General features: G+C 51.9%; 1 protein-coding gene and 1 pseudogene across 2 annotated transcripts; one reads left to right on the plus strand and one right to left on the minus strand.

The window, feature by feature from the left end:
- Positions 1–10,637: 10,637 nt before the first annotated feature.
- LOC307105781 (zinc finger protein RFP-like) lies at positions 10,638–21,427 on the plus strand (annotated as a pseudogene). The gene is made up of 5 exons (XR_013815270.1): positions 10,638–10,643; positions 10,769–11,266; positions 12,091–12,186; positions 16,183–16,302; positions 21,312–21,427. The product of XR_013815270.1 is annotated as a zinc finger protein RFP-like (transcript).
- Positions 17,973–20,579, minus strand: LOC307105782 (citrate synthase, mitochondrial-like; the record flags this gene model as incomplete). The annotated part of the gene is given in 5 exon segments (XM_079781661.1): positions 17,973–18,902; positions 18,905–19,012; positions 19,015–19,218; positions 19,221–19,657; positions 20,473–20,579. Coding segments are annotated over 5 exon segments (1,005 nt in total). The 3' UTR covers positions 17,973–18,753.
- Positions 21,428–21,557: the final 130 nt, after the last annotated feature.

Consider the following 21,557-nt stretch of genomic DNA (forward strand, 5'->3'; position numbering starts at 1 on the left):
GAGCTCCTGAGCCCGGAGCACTGAGCCCGGAGCTCCTGAGCCCGGAGCACCTGAGCCCGGAGCACCTGAGCCCGGAGCACTGAGCCCGGAGCACTGAACAGGCCTGTGCCTGACGGCTGGGGAAGAAGGTGAAGCAGAGGAAAGGTGAGCAGACACCAGACCAGGAGGAGTGTGCTCTATCCCGTACAGAGGGCTCAGGAGACTCCGCTGGACTAAAGGGGTCGCTCTGTTCGAATGAGGTCACGGAACGCTCCTTCCGAGCGGAAAACAGGCGCCCAGGACGGAGCCCCCCGCCCCCACCCCCGCCCCCACCTCTGATGAGTCGGCAGACCAGGCGGGGAGAGGCCCCAGAGGCAGGAGAGGGGCGGAGAGGGGCGGAGAGGGGCGGAGGGGGGCGGAGAGGGGCGGAGGGGGGCGGGTTAAACAGCAAATTACCGTTTGGCTTCATTGGATTTTTTAAGGTGATGGTGTACACTTTCTACAGAAAAAAAATAAAGAAGAAAGATTTTTGTCAACTCCCTTCATTGTCTTTTAGGTTCAGGTTTAAGAAGAAAAAAGCCAAACAAAAACAAAGCACTGCCCCCTCTGAGGTTCGAACTCAGGACCTTCAGATTATGAGACTGACGCGCTGCCTACTGCGCTAAGGAGGCAGGTGCACGCTCCCGCTCGCAGGACGTTTACTAGCATCGTTGTAAGCTGCAGCGACTCAAAATCCCTGGGTCACAGTGTTTGAAAACAACGTGCAACTGACAGGAGTGCCCAAAGCGACCTGAAGCGGTGCGGAGCAGGGCAGGGCCGACCCGTCTCCCCGCGAGCCTCCCTGGGCGGCCGGGGCGGGGCTGCTCCGCGAGGGGCCGGGCTCCGGACCCGCCGTCGGACCGCAACCGGACTTAGCGGGACCGCGCTGCCTGCCCTGCGGTTCTGGGAGGCGCTCCGGCCCGAGGCGGTGGGGGCGGCCGGCGGCCAGGGCCTCTCCTCGACCTCCCCAGAGGCGCGGGCCCGGATGTTCCCCTCCTCGTCCTCAGCGCCCCCGGTTGGCAGGACCCCTTTTCCTGTGTTGGTGGCACGCGGGGCAGGAGCCTCCTCCCGGCCACCTGTGCACCCCCGTTCCGGGCGCACCTGGCAGCGGGAGGCAGCGAGGCCGGGCGGGGCAGGCGGCGGGGCAGGCGGCGGGTGGCGGCTGGAGAGGAAGAGAAAGAGCTGGGAGAAGCGACCTGCAGTTCCGGGGACGTGCGGGCGGGGGCTCCCGGGCAGGCGGTAGCGTGGCCGAGCGGTCTAAGGCGCTGGATTAAGGCTCCAGTCTCTTCGGAGGCGTGGGTTCGAATCCCACCGCTGCCACTACCTTTTCCCGCGCTCCAGTGGACACCCCATTTTACTCCCGACCCGGTCAGGGGACACCCCTTTTTACTCCCGACCCGGTCAGGGGACACCCCTTTTTACTCCCGACGTGGACAGCTCCGAGGCTCCCGCTTCAGGTTGGTTCCTATCGTCTGTCTTCCCAGAGGTCAGAGGTAACGCCGTACTCACCGTTTTCAAACGGCCGCCGACACCGGACAGGCCTTCAGTTACTTCAGTTCACAAATCGTTATGAGCGTGTGCGTGTGTGTGTGTGCGTGTGTGCGTGTGCGTGTGTGCGTGTGCGTGTGTGCTACATCGACCCCTTCATCGTCGTATTTCGAAGCATCCAGCGCTTCACAGGCCTCCGTGTAACCATCCGTGTTTGGGGAACTCAGCCGACACCCACTGGGGACCGCAGCGCGCAGCCTCCCGCCCCGCAGCCTCCCGCCCCGCAGCGTCTGCGCTCTCCCCGGTGAACCCGAGGGACGCGGCCGGAGCTGCGGGGACTCTGCCCGGGCCGGGCCTGGCCACTCAGCGGCCGCGTCCCCCGCGAGAGAGAGGCCCTGCCCTCCGCGCGCCTCCCGACTTCTCTGGTTCCCTCCGTGCGCCCGCGGCGGCTTCTCCGCACCCGGGTCCCAGTGGGAAGCGGGTTCTCCCCGCAGCCCCCGCCCCGCCCCCCTGCGGTGACCGGCGGGCACCGAGGGTGAGAGGAGGGCCCGCCCGCGGAGAAGGGACGGGCCGTGAGCGCCTCCGAAGGGCCGGCACCGGCACCGGCACCGGCACCAAGAGTGCCTTCGCCCGCGCACACTGCATTGCTCCCCGCGCTGAGTCAGAGGAGGGAAGGGGCGATTGTAACTTTTACTTTAGACACTTCAGTTTGAGTTGTTACAACGAGTGGGTATTTGTTTCATAAATCAAATAGCGAACTCACCAAAATACAAACGCAGCTTTAAAACTCGAAACCGGGCAAATACAGCAAAGGCGAAACTGTGCGGGAGCGGCTGAACTGTGCGGGGTGCTGTCATCCCGCCGCCCGCGCCGCGCAGCCCCTGGAAGTTTTGGAGAAGCTTCTCCCCAGGCACCGTGCGCCCTGCCAGACGCAGAGCCCTGTTCCTCTTGCTTCCCCACACCATAGACACAGATGCGTATTTGCGCGAAGTTTCCGTGAACATGCGCATGCAAGAATGGCTTTCTGATTTGTGAAGGGAGCGCGGTCCACAGCTGAGGAGCCAGGCAGGTGATTCCAATGAGAAGGTGCAGCCTGAGGGACTCCAGAGTCAGGAATAAACAAGCCTCCAGGTTGGGGTGGGAAATGAGTGAAGGTCAGCAAAAGGGAAAAACGCACGGCTGTCAGATAAAAAAAGTCCTGGAATGTAACTGTGACGACTGCAGTTAAAGTACTGTATTGTGCGTGTCAAAGAGGCTACGAGAGGAAATTTTACACTATCATCACAAGAAAACATTGTAACTGTGGTGCTGGATGTTAACTAGATTTATTACAGTGGTCATTTCTCAATATATACAATACTGAATCATTATGTTGCAACCCTGAAGCTAATATAATTGTATCTCGATAAAAATAGAACATATTATAATGTTCTGCACCTTTAAAGTTTTTAATCCCAATACACAGACATGCACAAAAATCAGTATCACACTAAGAGGGGACCAAAAAATCAACCAACCAACCCATGGCCATCTGCCCTGCTTTCCTGGCCGTTACCCACCCTCCTGGGGGCAGGTGAGGGAGGGAAATGTGCAAAGGTCGAAAAGCAGTTCTCCCTGGCCTCTCCTCAGAGAGCAGTTTAAAGCCAATAGTTGAATAGTGAATGGGCTTTTGAAGTTCTGGTATTGTTTTAAACCAGTGAACATTTTTCTTTCTCTTTAAGAAAAAAGGATGTGGCTCATGGAATAATACACATGCCACCTTGGTTGGGGGTGGGGGAGACCTGCCCCTGGTCCAGCTACATCGAAGCTAGCTAGCTTAGACCACCTTTAAGCTAGGAGGTTCGTGAAGATGGGCAGGCGTGTGTGTGAGTGTGTGTGTGTGTGGGGGGGGGAAGGGACTTTACTGTCACCTGGCCAAAAGTCTTTGAATTTTTCTGCTTCACTCCTGACCTTTCAAAAGATATACTCACTTCAACCCACATTTATTGAGCAGCTATTTTGCTTGGTTGGAGATATAACAAAAGGATGAATAACTGAAAATGTTTCAGGGATTTCTTAGCAATTCAGCCTTGGGGGACTACTAGACATACACTAAGGGTACATGGTCAATAATTAATATTTAGCTCGGGTAAAATCTCCTTTTTGAACAGGGAGAAAAAAATCCAATTTGTCCTTGTGTGGGTTGAAAATGAAGGCGAAATCAAAATCGCCGGAAGTAACAATATTCTCGGATCAGGACCCTGCCCTGCCCCTGACAGCGGGGAAAGAACCCGGGAAAGGAGGTCGGGAAAACATTCAGAGAAACCCCACCTCCCACCCTTGTGTTGGGCGTTTCCTTCAAAGGGCTTAGATCTAATTTAAAAAAAAAAACTCCTGTAAATTTTAAAAAAATCAATTAGGAGGAAGAAGCAGAGCTTTCATTTAAACTAGTATTTCTTTTAAAAAAGAAAGAAAGAGAACAAAGTACCATCTCTTTTTCAATTATATTCTATAATTATATCGCATGGGTTTTTTTTTTTTTTAGGAGAAATGAGTTGGTAGGATAGCCAGCAGAAGCCAGCTAAGGAGGGTTCCATGGTGTAATGGTTAGCACTCTGGACTCTGAATCCAGCGATCCGAGTTCAAATCTCGGTGGAACCTTAACTTTTCATCATTTAAAGCCACGCAGGGGACTGCTCCAGCGCGTGCAGGCTGGGACCCTCCTGCCCGGGTGGGTGAACCACAAGCCGCCACAGTTTTCAGTCGGAGCTTTACCCAGGGGGTGGGGTTCAATGCCCTCCCCGGGAAGTGGCGGGCGGGGCGGAGGGTGCATAGTCAAAGGCACGCCACCAAAGGACTCCGGCTTCCGGGAAGAGAAAGGGAGGCGATGGAGGAAAGGAGAGGCAGACATACACAACACAGGACTATTTTCCAGAACTGAAGACCTCCCATCTCCGATTAGAGAGGCTCTCCATTCCGCTGCCTCGTGTGACAGAGCCCGAGAGACGTGCTGTGAATACCGGGACCCTGGGACAAAGCGAAGACCCTGAAAGAAAGCAACACGCATGTCTATGGAGGATGAGGATGAGGCTCAGAAAGGCATCTTCTCAACAGCAGCGCTGGAAGTGCAGGACGTCACGTGACGCCTTTTACACTGTTCCATAAAGGAAAATAATTTCCACACTAGATTTCTGGTCCCACCAAACCACCAGTCTTAAAATCTCTCTCTCGCTCTCAAAAAAAAAAAAAAAAAAAGCCTCTCATGTCCCCTTTCTCAGAAAGCTTCTGAGGAATAGTTCCACCAAACAGGCGATTAAACGAAGAAAAAGGAGGATGGGTAATCCAGTGTGTGTGTGTGTCGGGGGGGGGGGGGGGGGGGGCAGGGGAGGGGGATGCGATCATGGGAGAACAGTGAAGACAAGTTCCAGGCTGCTGAGGTAGGGGCAGAAATAGAATATTGGGGACCAGCTATAGTTATAAGAAAATTAATCCTGCTCTTTAGCCGTGATTGCCTTGCTCTGATTAAAGGAAGGACAGCCTAACCCCTGGGACACTGTACACGCCGGGGACCTGGGAGCCAACCGTGGAAGGCGGTCCATTCTCACTCAAGAGCTGCCTATTAACATGGAAAGAACAACAACCTTGTTGTCCAGACTACAGAGTCCCACCCCAGCCCACATTGCCTAATTCTCCATGTAATCTTTGTCCTTCTCCCAATTCCGGGTCTGTGTCCTTGACCAGAATCAAACCCAGAACCCTCCAGTCCACAGGCCGATGCTCTAGCCACTGAGCAAACTGGCTAGGGCCGGAGCAGATGTCTGCGGCTGACCTGCAGCTCTCCCAGGCTGCGGGCAGGATTGGAATAAACACTCAATGACTCAACCCTGTCTCTGCTTAACTGGCTCAGGCGGTGACAGCAGCCTGGACGCCTTGGCTGTCTAATTTCACTTAGAAAGCAATCAGTACACCATAGCGCAGAAGAAGGACTACAAGAGGAATATTTCCAAAAGGAAAAAAAAAAGCCTCCGTGTTTGACCATAAAAGAGTGTCAAAGGCTGGTGTTGAATTAGGAATAAATGTTTAGAAAAGTAATTGATTGAAGATGGCAGTGTAGGTAAATGCCTGTACTTGCCGCCTCCTACAACCAAATCAAAATTACAACTAAAATACAAACAACCATCATTCAGAACTGCCTGAAAGCTGGCTGAATGGAAGTCCTTCAACTAGAGAAGGAAAGAAGAAAGCACACTGAGACTGGTAGGAGGAGTGGAGGTGTGGAACAGGCTGGTCCATCACCCACATGTGACATTTTTTTTCATCAGGAGGAAGACAGTCTCCTGTGGAGGTAAGGGGTCCCAGCCCCACACCAGACCCCTAGCCCAGGGTTCCAGAGCTGGGAAGAGTCCCCACCACTACCAGCTATAAAAACCAGCCAGGATTGTGGCTAAGTGACATAGAGGTTGCTGGGGACCCAGGTGTTCCTTTTAAAGGGCCGGCACACTAATTTACTCAGACTCCCAGCACCGGTGGCTTTGGGGGACCAGACACATATGGGGAGGAACTGGGTTGTCTGGCATCAGGTCAGGAAGTCAGGGGCAGCTTTCTCCCAGATGAGAGTGCTCACAAGGGTCATTGTTCCTGTGCTGGGACCTGCTGTATTGCAGAGCTGACCGGCAGCCATATCTGAGTCTCCATCAGCCTGGAGAACACTGTTTGCTCAGTCCTGGTGATTCCCTGAGACCCCACCCCATCCAATGTGCAGCCCCACCCACGCTCTTTGCAGAACCTTTTCCATGTGAACGGCCTGTCCTGGCTCAGGCTTCAGACTCTGCTAAAATCTCTCAAACAAGCATCAGCTGGTGACAGCGTGCCCTAAACCTATCAATAAAAGGCCCGAGACCCGGCACTAGCACCAGCCTTCCTTCTTCACAGCTGGGCCTCACCTGGGCACTTCCAAATCCAATACAAATAGCAAGTAGCAGCCATCTGCAGATCCCTCTGTCGTTCCTGCAGGGTGGTCTCAGGCAGTGGCTGACTTTGTACCTCCTTGGAGGCCCTAGAGCCAGTACATCCAGTGGACAGCTTCTGACCACAGCAGATTACAACTCTACACGTCCACAAGCAACACACTTAAGAGGCAGACTCAGTGAGCACCAAAGCCCCACTGAGGCAAGACCTCCTCCATAGGGGTATTTCCTACACAGCAGCTCTCCCACTGTAGTCGCAGCTGGTCCTCACAGCCAATTGAACTGGAGGTCAATTTTCTCAGTGACACCTACAGCAATTAAGGCTCAACTATAAGATTGTGCACACAGCCCACACAGGGGTGCACCTAGAGTTCCCAGCTCAGGTGACTGGGGAGGCTGAGCCACTGGGCCCTGCAGGACATCTACTACCCAAGGCCAATCTACCAATTCCAGGACACATAGCAGCTCTATCTAATACATAGAAATAAACAAAGAGAAGCAGTCAAAATGCAGAGACAAAGAAACATGTCACAAATGAAAGAAATGGAAGCAAGCAACCTTTGGACACAGAGTTCAAAATTATGGTTATAAAGTTACTAAAGGATCTTAGTGAGAGCTTCAAGGGACTTAGTGAGAATGTGAAATACATGAAAAAGGACCAGTCAGAAATTAGGTATACACTAACTGGAACAAAGAGTAATTTACAGGAATTCAATAGGTGTGCAGAGGAGCTCCTGTCCTCACAGAGTTACTTAAGGCCCTGACCTCAGGTAAGAGTTCCACACATAGACAAGTCAAAGAAAGTCTTAAGACAGAAAATAACCAGAATATGAAACCGGATAATCAATGGGTCTGGCTGCCTGTCACTACTTGAACCAATTAGAGACAGGGTTGATTGTATTTATGAGCATTTATTCCAATCCTGCTGGCAGCAGGTCAACCACAGAAATCTGCTCTGTCCCCACCACAAACCAGCTGCTGATATAGGGTGGGAGGGAGATTACATGGGGAAGTAGGGGTTACAGGCATGGGCTATGCAGGTTGGGGTGGGACTCCATTGTTTGGATAACAAGGTTGTTCACCTTTCCATTTTAATAGGAAGTTCTTGAATGAGGATGGGCTGCATTCAAAGGTTGGCTCCCAGGTCCTGGGGACGTACAACTCCCAGCCAGGTTAGAATGTCCTTTCTTTAACCAACACAAGACAATCATGGTTAACAGAGCACAGTTAATATTACCCTTAACCATAGCTAGTCCCCAATATTCTATTTCTGCCCCTAACAGTATCAAAATCAAATTGATGTGGCCTGCTTGTTGAGGTTCAGAGCCAGGAAGGGACAGGCTTGGTGACCAGGCCCAGAGGATTGTGTGTGGGGAGCCGTGAGCAGGCCTTGTAGAGTAAGCATGTCAAACTCACGGCCCGCAGGCTGCATGCGGCCCACAACGAATATTTTTGTGGCCCAGCCAATATAAGGTATGTAAGAAACGTTTTAATAAAATTTCATAACTTAAATTTTATAATATCCTGTTGTACATAATTATTAATAACAAACTTCAACGTTCGCTAATGACTGATGACTGTCATCGTGTTGCATTCATTTCCCTTACGCACCTTACACGCAGGTGCACCATTTCTCTCCACTAATACCAACAGCAAATATTTTAGCAGCCGATGGCCACAGCATTAGTCTTTGACTGACTTGTTTGGTGTGTGCAACAGGAAATTTTTCGCTTTCAGAGAGCAAGAAAAATAGGTTTACTTGCATTATGCTTATTAATTTGTGCAGTTATTCAGTGTCTGGTAAGTTAATGTTCAAGAAAAAATTTTAATTTTTATTAAAATGTTCTATTATTTTATTTTCAACCCTTTGTATTCAGCATGTCTCTATCAAAATAAACCCACATTTCTATGAAAATTAAAGCTTTTGATTTTACAGCCCACATAAACTTACACCTTGTTTATTTGGCCCGAGTTAGCCTTTGAGTTTGACATGCTTGCTGTGTGGAGGACTGTGTGTGGGGCTTGGCGAGCAGGCCCTGTGGTGGACTGTGTGTGGGGAGCACAGTCGAGCCACCCTGGCTGGCAGCAGTGTGAGAAGACAGTGAGGATGGCAGCCGATGTTGGAGGCCAGAGCTCAGACTTAACCCCTTGCTCAAGGGTAGGGACAGTGTTCTGGAAGAAAAAAAATGGAAGCTTTGAAGATTTCTGAGTGAAAAGTGACAGAATGAAAGAAGCATTTTAGGGGGATTTTAGGATGATTCTCTCCCATGAGGTTATGTATGTAAATAGGTTATGGGGAAAGACTAGAAATAGGGAATCTAGCAGAACTGGTTGTATTGATCCAGTTACTATTTATTTTAAAAACTAGAGGCCCGGTGCATGACATTTGTGTACTGGGGGGGGGGGGGGGTGGTTCCCCTCAGCCAGGCCTGCAGCCTGTGCCCTCTTGCAGTCCAGGACAGGGAGCGGGCCTAAGCCGACAGGTGGGCACCCCCCAAGGGGTCCTTAGCCCTGCAACGGAGGCGGGAGAGGCCCCCACCACTGCCACTGTGCTCGCCAGCAGTGAGCACAGCTTCTGGCTGAGCGGCACTCCCCCTGTGGGCACACACTGACCACCAGGGGGCAGCTCCTGCATTGGGCATCTGCCCCCTGGTGGTCAGTGTGCATCCTAGTGCGTGGTAGTTCTGCCTAGGTCGATTTGTATATGTATTAGGGTTTTATTATCCTATCTAATAAAGAGGGGACTATGCTAATTGACCATCACACCCTCACAAATATGGTGGTGCCCAAGTCAATAAGGAGGGAATATGCTAATTGTCTGCCACACCCTCAAAGATGGCGGTGCCCATAGGCACAAGATGGTGGCACCCAGTCCCCTCAGCCTCACGGGGCGGCAGGCACCCAGCATGGCCGGGCCCGCCCTCAGGCAGGTCTGGCTGCTCTGCGGGCCTGCCTCCAGAGTCCCCCAGCCCCCCTGCCCCCCAGCCACCCAGGGCCGGCCCCAGGCACAGGCAAGCCTCAGATGGTGGCTGCCCAGCCGCCCAGAGCTGCCTGAGGCTTGTGCTGCCGGCAGCAGCAGCAGCAGAGGTGTGATGGGGGCGTCACCTTCCCCTGATCGCCAGGTCACCTCCCGCTCCTGAGGGCTCCCGGACTGTGAGAGGAGGCAGACCCGGCTGAGGGACGCCCCACTCCAGTGCATGAATTTTCATGCACCGGGCCTCTAGTATAGGACAGTGGTTTGCAAACTGTGACTTGCGAGCCACATGCGGCTCTTTGGCCCCTTGAGTGTGGCTCTTCCACAAAGTACCATGGCCTGGGCGAGTCTATTTTGAAGAAGTGGCGTTAGAAGAAGTTTTAAAAATTTGGCTCTCAAAAGAAATTTCAATCGTTGTACTGTTGATATTTGGCTCTGTTGACTAATGAGTTTGCCGACCACTGGCCTAGCCGGTTTGGCTCAGTGGATAGAGTGTGGGCCTGCAGACTGAAAGGTCCCAGCTTCCATCATGGCCAAGGGCACATGCTCAGGTTGCCTGCTCCACCCTCCCCCAGTCCCGGGCCTGCGGGAGGCAGCTGATCAATGATCTCATCACTGATGTTTCTCTCTCTCTCCCTTCCTCTTTGAAATCAATTTTTTAAAATTTAGGTCTAAGTGTAGTAATGGAGATTAAAATGAACAGAGGCAAGTTGAGGGATAAGCAAGGCAAGGCTGCCCCAGATTAAATATAAAGGATAAAGGACAATACTGAGAAAATAGCAAAGGAAACTAAGAAATACGGTAGGGAGGAGGGAGCACTCCAAAAGCTAAAAAGATTTGTAAATCTACTGGGTAATGGAAAGAACCCAAAACCCAAGTCAGTACTTCGGGAAGGAGCCAGCAGGAGCAGGCCCCAGGCAGCATAACTCTGCGGAGCTGGTTTCTCTCTCTCTTTGATTGATTTCAGAGAGGGGGGAATCATTGCCCATCGGGAGGACGCTCTTTTTTTTCTTTTCTTTTCTTAAAATAAGCACCTATGGTTAAAGGATGTGATGAGGTTTCCTTATTAACCGCGTCTCACTGCTCCCGTGCGGCCAGAGGCGGCGGCGGCTCAGGAGGTCAAGGCTGCGCCGGCGCCGCGGGAACGGCCGCCGGTCTCGGCCCCACTGGTCGCCTTTCTTTTTTTGAAACAAAAGGGCAAGTGCCTGTGAATGGCGGTTAGTGAAGCGCCGCACGGGCCGGGCGGGCCGGTCTCCCCGCGGCCACGGGGGCCAGAGCCCGCCCTCCCCGCCCGGCGCGGAGCCGGCGCCCTCTCGGCCGAGTCCCGGCGCCCCGCCCGCAGCGCTCAGGCCCCGCGGCCACGAGACCCCGCGGCGGCGGGAGGCCCGGCCCCTTCCCGTCCCTTCCCGCCCCGGAGCCGCCCCTTCCGCTCTCGCGGGCAGCGGCCCGGCCTCCCCGCGGGCCTAGGGCGCGGGCCACGGCCTGGGGGGGCGCGGCCGAGCGCCTGCCGCCGGAGACCACCCGCCCCGCGGGCCTGCAGGACTTCGCGGAGCCCGGGAGGCTCGACCGCGGCCACAACTTCTGCGGCGCCTGCCTCGCCCGCCGCTGGGGCGCCGCGGAGGCCGGCGCGTCGTGCCCGCAGCGCCGGGAGCCCCTCCCGCGGCCGCGCCGGCGGCCCCACCGCGCCTGGCGCACGGGACCCCGCTGGTGCGAGCGGCCCCGGGAGCCCCTGAAGCTGTACGCGAGGAGGACCGGACGCCCGTCTGCGTGGTGTGCCCGCTCCCGCGAGCACCGCGGCCACGGCGAGCTGCCGCTGGAGGAGGCGGTGCGGGGCTTCCGGGCGAGGGCGGCCCGCGGGCGGCGAGCCTCCGAGCCTCCCTTTTCCGCCTGGAAAATGGCTGAGCGGAGCGGGGCACGCAGGTTGGGGGGAACCCGTGGATGGTGAGGGAGCCGCACGTCCCCCGCCCCTCTCCTTTCTCAGCGCCTCCGTGTTCCCCGCCCACGGGATTTCCTACAGCGGCGATGAAGTGCAGTGCAGTGAGGTGGGGAGCGCGGTGACCGGTGGGTCCCGCAGGCCGCGCGGGCGCTGTCCCTTCCGCCCGGGGAGGGCCGCTGCGCGGGGCTCAGGCCTGGGGCGGCCGCCCCACCGGCCGGCGATTGTCAACCCTGCGCCGCGCACGGAAGGGTTAAAACTTGCAGTACCTGACTAGTTAGTCAGGGGCACTGACCTCTTTCCCCGCAGGTTGTCAAATTGAAAAATGACAGCAGCCAACACAGCAATAGCCATCAGTTGTGACAAATCAACATCATACCTATTCTTCTTGTCAGATAGACAAAAAATACAATATGTTTTTTGGGTTTCGTAGAATTTTAGTATTTAGTTTATGCATGCCAGGAGACGGAAAAGGTTGAAAATGGCTGCCCGGGGCCATGCAGTATCCCCAGGGGCAGGTGGCTGCCTCCTGTGAGTCACACTGGCTGCCCCAGGAGAGGCGTGGCCACCCCTGAGCCTGGAGGGCAGTGTGGCTGAGGACAGGTCTAACCCTGGCTTTGGCATCAGAGATTTGGCATCAGAGACAGTTGCATGTGTGATGAGCAGAATAGCCATGCTGACGTTAAGATCTGCCGAATCTTGGAAGGCCCAACTGATTCTACTTTTCTTAGGAGCAAATCCAGAACCAGCTGGACCACCTAAAGCGAGTGAAGGACTTAAAGAAGAGGCGCCGGGCACAGGGGGAGCAGGCGAGAGCTGAGCTCTTGGTAAGGATCTTTGTTCCGATCGATGGCACACGCACTTTCTGAGCAGCACTTCAAAACTACGAAGAAGTGGAAAATTTGGTCTCTGAATGGTTTGCCTCAAAATAAGAAAAGTTCTATTGGGACGGTATCCACTAATAACCTGAAAGATGGGGAAATGTGTAGCTAGCGATGGACATTACTTTGAATAAAACACTTTTGATGTTTCTCTTGAAATTATCGTGTTTTCTTTGATTACAAAATCCACATTATTTTTTTAATTTATTGTCTAAAGTTTTACATGTCTCCTTTTCCCCCAATTGATACCGCCTCCCCCCCCCCAACCGACAGCCATTCCCACTCGGGCAAGCCCCCACTGCCCCAGTGTCTGTGTCCATTGGTTATACTAATATGCATGCATACAATCCTTTGGTTGCTCCCTAACTGCCCCCCTCCCCTACCATCTGTCTCTAGATTGATCTATTCTTGTTCATTAAATTATGTTGATCCCACATATGAGTGAGATCATGTGATATTTATCTTTCTCCAACTGGCTTATTTCGCTTAGCATAAGGCTCTCCAGGTCCATCCATGTTGTTGCAAATGGTAAGAGCTCCTTCTTTTTTACTGCAGTGGAGTATTCCATTGTGTAGATGTACCCCAGTTTTTTAATCCACTCATCTGCTGATGGGCACTTAGGCTGTTTCCAAATCTTAGCTATTGTAAATTGTGTCGCTATGAACATAGGGGTGCATATATCCTTTCTAATTGGTGTTTCTAGTTTCTTGGGATATAGTCCTAGGAGTGGGATCACTGGGTCAAATGGGAGTTCCATTTTTAACTTTTTTAGGAAACTCCATATTGTTTTTCACAGTGCTGGAGGGTTCCTTTTTCTCCGCATCCTCACCAGCATTGGCGTTTATTGATTTGTTGATGATAGCCATTCTGACAGGTGTGAGATGGTACCTCATTGTTGTTTTGATTTGCATCTCTTGATTAGTGACTTTCGGCATGTTTTCATATGTCTCTCGGCCTTCTGTATGTCCTCTTTCAAAAAGTGTCTATATATATTCTTTGCCCATTTTTTGATTGGATTGTTTATCTTCCTTTTGTTAAGTTGTATGAGTTCTCTGTAAATTTTGGAGATTAAGCCCTTATTAGAAATATCATTGGTAAATATGTTCTCCCTTTCTTGTTGTTTTGTTGATGGTTTCTTTTGCTGTGCAGAAGCTTTTTATTTTGATGTAGTCCCATGTGTTTATTTTCTCCTTAGTTTCCATTGCCCTAGGAGCTGTGCTGGTAAAGATATTGCTATGACATATGTCTGCAATTTTGCTGCCTATGGAGTCTTGTAGTATTTTTATGGTTTCCTGTCTTACATTCAAGTCCTCTATCCATTTTGAGTTTGTTTTTGTGTATGGTGTAAGTTGGTGATCTAGTTTCATTTTTTTTGCATGTATCTGACCAAATTTCCCAGCACCATTTATTAAAGAGGCTGTTTTGACTCCAGTGTATGCTCTTGCCTCCTTTGTCAAATATTAATTGAGCATAGTGGTTTGGGTCGATATCTGGATTCTCTGTTCTATTCCATTGATCTATATGTCTGTTCTTGTGCAAGTACCAGGCTGTTTTGAGAACAGTGGCTTTGTGATACAGCTTGAAATCTGGTATTGAGATCCCACCTACTTTGTTATTCTTTCTCAGGATTGCTGTGGCTATTTGGGGTCTTTTTTTATTCCAGATGAATTTTTGGAGAGTTCGTTCTAGATCTTTGAAACATGCCATTGGTATTTGAATGGGGATGGCATTGAATCTGTAGATTGCTTTGGGTAGTATGGACATTTTAATGATGTTGATTCTACCAATCCATGAACATGGTATGTTCTTCCATCTGTTTACGTCTTCCTCTATCTCTTTTTTCAATGTCTTGTAGTTTTCTGAGTACAGGTCTTTTATATCCTTAGTTAAGTTTATTCCTAGGTATCTTAATTTTTTTGGTGCAATGGTAAATGGGATTGGTTTTTTGTTGTTGTTGTTGTTTCTCTTTTTGTGAGTTCATTATTGGTGTATAAAAAGGCCATAGGTTTCTGGATGTTAATTTTGTATCCTGCTACGTTGCCAAATTCATTTATTAAGTCTATTAGTTTTTGATGGAGTCTTTCGGGTTTTTATGTACAATATCATGTCATCTGCAAACAAGGACAGTTTTACTTCTTCTTTTCCAGTTTGGATGCCTTTTATTTCTTCATATTGTCTGATTGCTATGGCTAGTACTATATCGAACAGGAGTGGTGAAAGTGGGCATCCCTGTCTTGTTCCTGTTCTTAGGGGAATTGAGTTTACCATATTTTCCGGCATATAAGACCACTGGCGTATAGAAGATTTTCCTGGGTTAAAAAGTCGTCTTATACCCGGAAAATACGGTAGTCCTTGCCCATGGAGTATGATGTTGACTAGGTTTGTCATATAAGGCTTTTATTATGTTGAGGTATTATCCCGCTATTCTTACTTTGCTGAGAGTTTTTATCAAGAAAGCGTGTTGTAGCCAAAACCGGTTTGGCTCAGTGGATAGAGCGTTAGCCTGCAGACTGAAAGGTCCCAGGTTCGATTCGGTCAAGGGCATGTGCCTTGGTTGCAGGCACATCCCCAGTAGGGGGTAATGTTTCTTTCTCATCGATGTTTCTAGCTCTCTATCCCTCTCCCTTCCTCTCTGTAAAAAAAAATCAAAAAAAAAAATCAATAAAATACATTTTTAAAAAAAGAAAACAAAAAGAAAGCATGTTGTATACAAAATTCTCATTATTAACCAGTACACTTAGTATATAAAGTAAACCAGTGTCAGTGTCATGGAAGGTAAATCAATGCTAAGTAACTTTGATATTGAAGACACATGTCATTATAACTGAATGCAGTGGGGGACCCTGAATTACTTAGGGGGAGGAGTAGCTCTAAAAATATCATTAAGACAGTTGGTTACAGTAGATGTGGATTATGGGTTAGACAAACCTCACTGTTCAGTTTCCTGCATGTGATAACTATCCTGGACATGTATAAGAACACCAGAGGCCTGGTGCACGAAATTCGTGCACTGAGGGGGGGGGGGTCCCTCAGCCCAACCTGCACCCTCTCCAATCTGGGACCCCTCGGGGATGTTTAGGCGGGATCGGGCCTAAATAGGCAGTCGGACATCCCTTTCACAATCCTGGACTGATGGCTTCCAACCACTTGCCTGCCTGCCAATCTGATCACACCCTAACCATTCCCTTGCCAGCCTGATCGACGCCTAACTGCTCCCCTGCCAGCCCAATTGCCCCCAACTGCCCTCCCCTGCAGGCCTGGTTGCACCCAACTGCCCTCCCCTGCAGGCCTGGTCCCCTCGAACTGCCCTCCTCTGCAGGCTTGGTCCCCCCAACTGCCCTCCCCTGCAGGCCTGGTCCCCCCAACTGCCTTCCCTGCCAGCCTGGTCGCCCCCAACTGCCCTCCTCTGCTAGCCATCTTATGGCGGCCATCTTTGGCCACATGGGGGCAGCCATCTGGTGCAAGGGTGTGAGGGTCATATTACGTCTTTATTATGTAGGATGCACTTAGGAAATGCACACAGAAGGATAAAGGGACAAAGGGTATAATGGACTCCGTGGCCTCTCAAACGGTCCAAAGGATAAATATGTTTGTAATAATCTGGTAAGTCTGAGTAAAGAGCAGACAGGAGCTCTTTGTACTCAGCTTTTCTGAGTATTTTAAATTATTTCACAATCGAAAGTAAAGGAAGCGAGCTGCACACTTGTGGTGAAGGGTGGGGAGTGTGGGTTAGCACGTGTGGTGCCGAGGTCTGTGGCAGTGCTGCGGCGGGGGAGCTGTGTGTCCAGTGGTGTATGCCCAGCTCCTCCGCCGCCCGCCCCGGGCTGAGCGCGCCTGTCCCCGGATTCTCCAGGCGGGCCGGCCTCCGCTGGGTTTTCAGGAGCATCTGTGAGAACAGTGGGTCTGAGTGACTTCATGGCTGTCCCTTCCTTCCTCTCACAGGACGTCTCTCCCCAGTGCTAAGTCCGCAGGGAGACGGTCTCCTTCCTGCTCAGAATCCCTGGAGGAGCCGAAGCCGAGGTGGCACCTTCCCAGGGGTCCCCTGCGCTGCTGCTCCTGAAAGTGGGTGACCACAGCTCTTCTTTAAAACTCAGGAACTAGTCACGGATTGTGGGGGTGAGGGGTGAACTTGGGGCTCCCTTGGGAGGGCGCTAGTGGTTTTTGAGGACATTTCCATGGAGAGGGTGGAGTCGGACCTCAACTTGGGCAAAGTGCAAGGGGAGTTTATGATTGCTGCTCCCTAAACATTTCAGAATCCTCTCTCATTCTTTCTCCCTTTTCCTGAAATGGGGGAATATGGCCTAAGGAAGGGACAGGTAGTTCCAGAAATGGTGACCAGACCTGGCTCTGGCTCTGATTCTGTCTGTGCTCTGGCGTCAGACGGACAGCGGGTGAGAAAGAGCTCCCTGGTGTGAGGGTATGACCGACAGGCAGAGCTGGGGCCTTGTTCGGGGATGGTGAGCGCAAGCCCCCTGGGCCTAGGCGCATGGTGTCTGGTGGGTGCCCTCAGGGTGGAAGCTGCCTGAGGGAGCTGAGGTTTGAAGCTGATGAGAACTCTGGACAGAGAGCGCCCCCCAGAGGAAATGCCGCCTGATTGCGGGGGACACTGAGGAGATGGCCGAGGGCCTCAGGGGGTCGGGCTCCGTGTGTGGACCGGGTCATGGTGGGCTTGGTCTTTCTTTTCTTTTTGTTAAATTTGACATGTTACATTTTTTTTATTTTAGGAAAAAATTGGCGTGTTTTACATAATTTTAAAGTTACATTTCACACTATATAGCTGACTTAATGAACTTTTTTCCTAATTTGAGAGAGAGAAGGGGGGAGAGAATCATCGATGTGTTGTTCCACTTCTTTATGCGTCATTGGTTGCCTCTCGTACGTACCCTTACCGGGATCAAACCCGCCCTGGTGTGTCGGGTCAATGCTCTAACCAACCGAGCCACCAGCCAGGGTGACAGACGTGCTTCTTGAGGGCCCTGGAGGGAGATGAATTGGTGCTTGTAACTGTCCCAGCCAGCTGACCCCCACAAATACTACCTTCTTCTTCTTCTTCTTCTTCTTTTTTTAAAAAATATTTTTATTGATTTCAGAGAGAGATAGAAACATTAATGATGAGAGAGAATCATTGATCAGTTGCCTTCTGCAAGCCCCTACTGGGGATTGAGCCCGCAGCTTGCAACCTGGGCATATGTCCTTGACCGTAATCGAACCTAGGGCCATGTTACCTTCATGCTGCTTGGATATCATTCTAGCTCTGACCCAGCATACGGCCCTCCTATCTGTGCCATTAGGTATGGATTTGGCTGTATGGGATAGGAAAACCAAATTTTTTGTTTTGTTTTGTGAATAAAAACATTTATTTTGCATTTTATACCAAACAACCTGAAGTCTGCATCACTTCTGGACAAGTTACCCAGGGGTTTACAGACAGTGTGTCCATCTGAGCAGCATGGTTCTGGGGATTAGGGACCTACAGACACGGCAGGAGTTGTGAGAGAGAAAGGAGGCCGCAGGAGTGGGGTGCAGCCTTCCGTAAAGAAAAGGCAGGGGAGCATCTGAGCCCCGGAAACCTGTGCAGAGGGGCTGCTAAGCCAGCACTCTCCCCTGCGCTCGCTGGAGGGGCAGGCGGGGGGAGGGCCTGGGTGAGCACAGGGACGAAGGGGGTGAGGAGGGAGGCTCACCCTTCCTAAGCCCTCAGCCCTCGGGCCGAAATTCAAAGGAGACGTGTCCAAACTTAAGTCATTTTCCTGCTCGGGACCATGAGGATGTCATGCTGGTCACGCCTATGTCCTATGCTGTGGCCCACGGCATATGAAAACAAAGGGGCAAAGGTCAGAGGGTGATGGCCAAAAACTTAGCTCATTTCAGGCACTGACTGGGCCAGACCCTAAGCCTGTGGTTTCCACAGCCCGCAGAAAGGTCTCTCCGAGGGAGGGGGGCCAGAGCATCCTCCGCCGGAGGTGCCGCACAGGCCGAACATCTCAGGACGTATTCGAGCAGCGGAGGACGGGACACTCCCAGGTCTTCATTTTTGTGGGATAGTTTTAGAAAGACGTACCAAACACGGCACCAGCAACAACAAATGCCGTGGGCTTTATGGCCCTGGCCTTATGGTCACCTGGTAGTGTAAAAAAATTACCCGAAGCCTGTCCAGCTACCCAGTCAGTTTTGTTAAGAAGCATCTAGTGCAGCTGATGGTCCATCACAGTTCCTGGGGAGACAGAGGGGCAGGGCCAGTTGCCGGCCTGCTGAGGGCTGGACACTACGCAGCTGCGGGTTCTCTGCCCTCCGCTTTGGCCAGGGAAAGAGGAGCCGCATGCGCACTCCGGAGATGGCGTGGGGGCCAGACCGCACCCACACCATGTGCATCAGTCCTGGTCATCCTGCCGCTGATGAGCAACTCCTGCCAGTCAGGGGAAAGGAGCTGGTTAGGGAAAAGGGGTCACTTTTCATTTTTTAAAGTCTTAATTTATATTTTAACCTCAAACTGATTATCAGTGTCTCAGATACAACTTAAGTCTTTAACAGCCCCCTGAAACAAAACAAAAGTATACTTTTTTTTAAAGCTCTTTCACTTCTGGTGGTCAGTCCCCCCCACCCCCAGTCTCCAGTTTTATCCTTAGAGTCCACAAACTTCATCAGACCACCCGTGCTCATGGACTTGGCCTCTCCAGAGGGAAGCCGAGGGCTCGGCTCCAGATGAGCTGTGCCAGTACATCCAGTGCCCGTGCTACCCCAAACAGCACTGTCATGCCACAGCACTGGAGCAGTGCCCGCTGTGAGCATCCACATTGGGCCGAGGATTCTTGGCCTTGCCCTGCTCTAAGAGGACATTGGGCACAATCTTGTACAATTGAGCAACTCGCTTAAACCTGGGGTCCTGAGGCAGATGTTTCAGAACAAACTCTCGCTGACACGTGTACCGTGGACCAGTCCTTCTCAGCACTGCGTGACCACAGCCTGGGACAGCCCGCCCGAGCTGAGTGTGTTCCAGATGTAGTCTCGTAACCTCTCATCTGACACACCTTTGCCAGCTTCCTTCTGAAGATGTGTCAGCCTGACAAGCACGCTCTGATTTGCCAGTCCATGCCGGGGCCCTGCCAGCCCATTCGTAGCTGCTGCCAAGGACAGGCAGGGGTCGGAAAGGGCACTGCTGACCAAGCGGCTGGTGTGGGCACTGACGTTGCCACCTTCCTGGTCACTGTGAATAGTGAGGCACAAGTGCATGAGCTCGGTAAACTGAGCATGGGTATAGCCCAACGTGGTGGAATTGTGGGACCAGTCCCGCCTAGAGTCGGTGGTCCAGTACTGGCTGCACTGCGTTGGGACGTGGGTGCAGACGGTGGGAAAGTTGTCCAGCGGGTGACCACCCGGGAAGGTACAGGCCACTCCTTTGGGAGCCAAGATTCCTGCTCCTCTTTTGGGATTTTATCAGTTACCAGCAGCCAAAGGAAGCCCTCCGGCGGGGTTTCCCCACCCTTAGCCTGGGCAGCAGTTTCTGACATTCAGGGATACCGTAGCCATGGAAACGGGTGCTCTTGAAGGAGAAGAGTAAGAATGTACAACTCATCAGGATCAAGAACTGATGATTCGTGTACCAATGCCTCTCATGCCACCATACATCCTGTCCGCAGTGCTGTGGCCCACCACTGTCTTCCCATGCTGCTGCCTGAAGTCTTAGCCCTGGCCGGCTCCTCAGGCATCAGGTCAGCCAACACGTCTTTCAAATCCGAGGAGGAAGCCCTAGCTTGCCCGGCAGCTCAAGACCGGATGCATTCAGATAAGCTGCAGGCTCATCAGGCAGGCGCTAGCCGTGCGGAAAGGCTTAGTATCCTGGTCTTTCTGCTTAGATATCAGGAAATTTTCAGTCCTGAGTCGTTAGGTTTTGCTAGTTTTAAGGGTCAAAAGCCTTCTAATGGCTTCCTGTTTACACGTTTCTGGGATCCTCAAGTCCATCTTGGCTCCGGTGAGCTGGTGGCGCAGTGAGTAAGCCACTGGCGGGAGACCTCTGGGATCTGACGAGGCGGAGGGGAGCGAGCTGCGGCAGGAACGAGAGCCTCCACCACTACCAGATGCCGCGCTGACGGGTGAACAAGGTTGAAAGGGGAAACCCAAAATTTCATTGGCTTCAGGCTTAAACATAACTTAAAAATTTCCACCTTAGGAGAAATGTGCCCAGGACGGTGTGGTGGCTCCAGTGTGCGTCAGATTCTCGAGTTGCTTTCTGTTTGCCTTTGTGCCATCTCGAAGGTGTGGTCCTGAGTCTCCTCGTCCAGGAAAGCTGGAGTGCCAGCCAGCAGCAAGAAGATTGCATCACACTTCTTCTTCAGCAGACTCATTATGTTAACACAAGATGCTTCTTAACCTCTCGGCTGGAACCCTGTCTCAGGGTCACATCCAGACTGGGCAGCCAGGAGCCCAGCAGCGTCTGGGAGATGGAGGCGAAGGGGTAGCTCTGGGTAGGCAGTCAGCAGTCAGCTTGGCCACAGACCCTGGAAGGTGTGCTAATTGGGCAGAGAGCCCCATCTGTCCGAGTGTCATTCTCACCGTATTTGGGAACCTGAGATTCTGGGTCATTGCCACGGTGAATGTCTAGGTCTTGGTCATGGACTCCAGTGTTTTCTGGCCTTCAGCTTATGCAATAACCCTTTTGAAAAGCCCTGGGCTTTATGCTTTGGGGCAGTGGTCGGCAAACTCATTAGTCGACAGAGCCAAATATCAACAGTACGATTGAAATGTCTTTTGAGAGCCAAATTTTTTAAACTTAAACTGTATCGGTAGGTACATTGTAATGAACTTAATTAGGGTCCTCGTAAGCTGGCCTTTGCTAAAAACTCAAGGGGCCAAAGAGCCGCATGTGGCTCGCGAGCCGCAGTTTGCTTACCACTGCTTTGGGGGATAAAAAAATGAGTAAGGTGTCTCCCTTCTCTGGTCCCGGGGTCGTCATCCTGGAGGGGCTGCGAAAGGCAGCTGTGGATCCTTGGGAGCCAGTCCAGCCCAGGCCCTGCCCCGCCCCGGGAAGGCTATGGGGTTGGGAAAGGGATTCACTCTTTTTTTTTTTTTTTTAACAGGGCTGAAAGAATTAGGGTCCCTGAGCCTTGGATCACACCTCCCGATCTGCAAGAGAAAATCGATATTTTTGCCCAAAAATGTCTGTTCCTGACGGAGAGTCTGAAGCAGTTCACAGGTGATGTGCAGCAGCCTGCGAGCGGAGGGGGGGGGGGGGGGGGGGCTGTGCTCTGGGTATCTGTTCCCTGGCAGGTCCCTTTTCCAGCCCAATAGTGGGATACAAACTGATTATCTTCTTTTTTTCCCCT

Source organism: Cnephaeus nilssonii (genome assembly GCF_951640355.1).
Source record: "Cnephaeus nilssonii genome assembly, chromosome: 9".
In the NCBI taxonomy this organism is placed as follows: Eukaryota; Metazoa; Chordata; class Mammalia; order Chiroptera; family Vespertilionidae; genus Cnephaeus; species Cnephaeus nilssonii.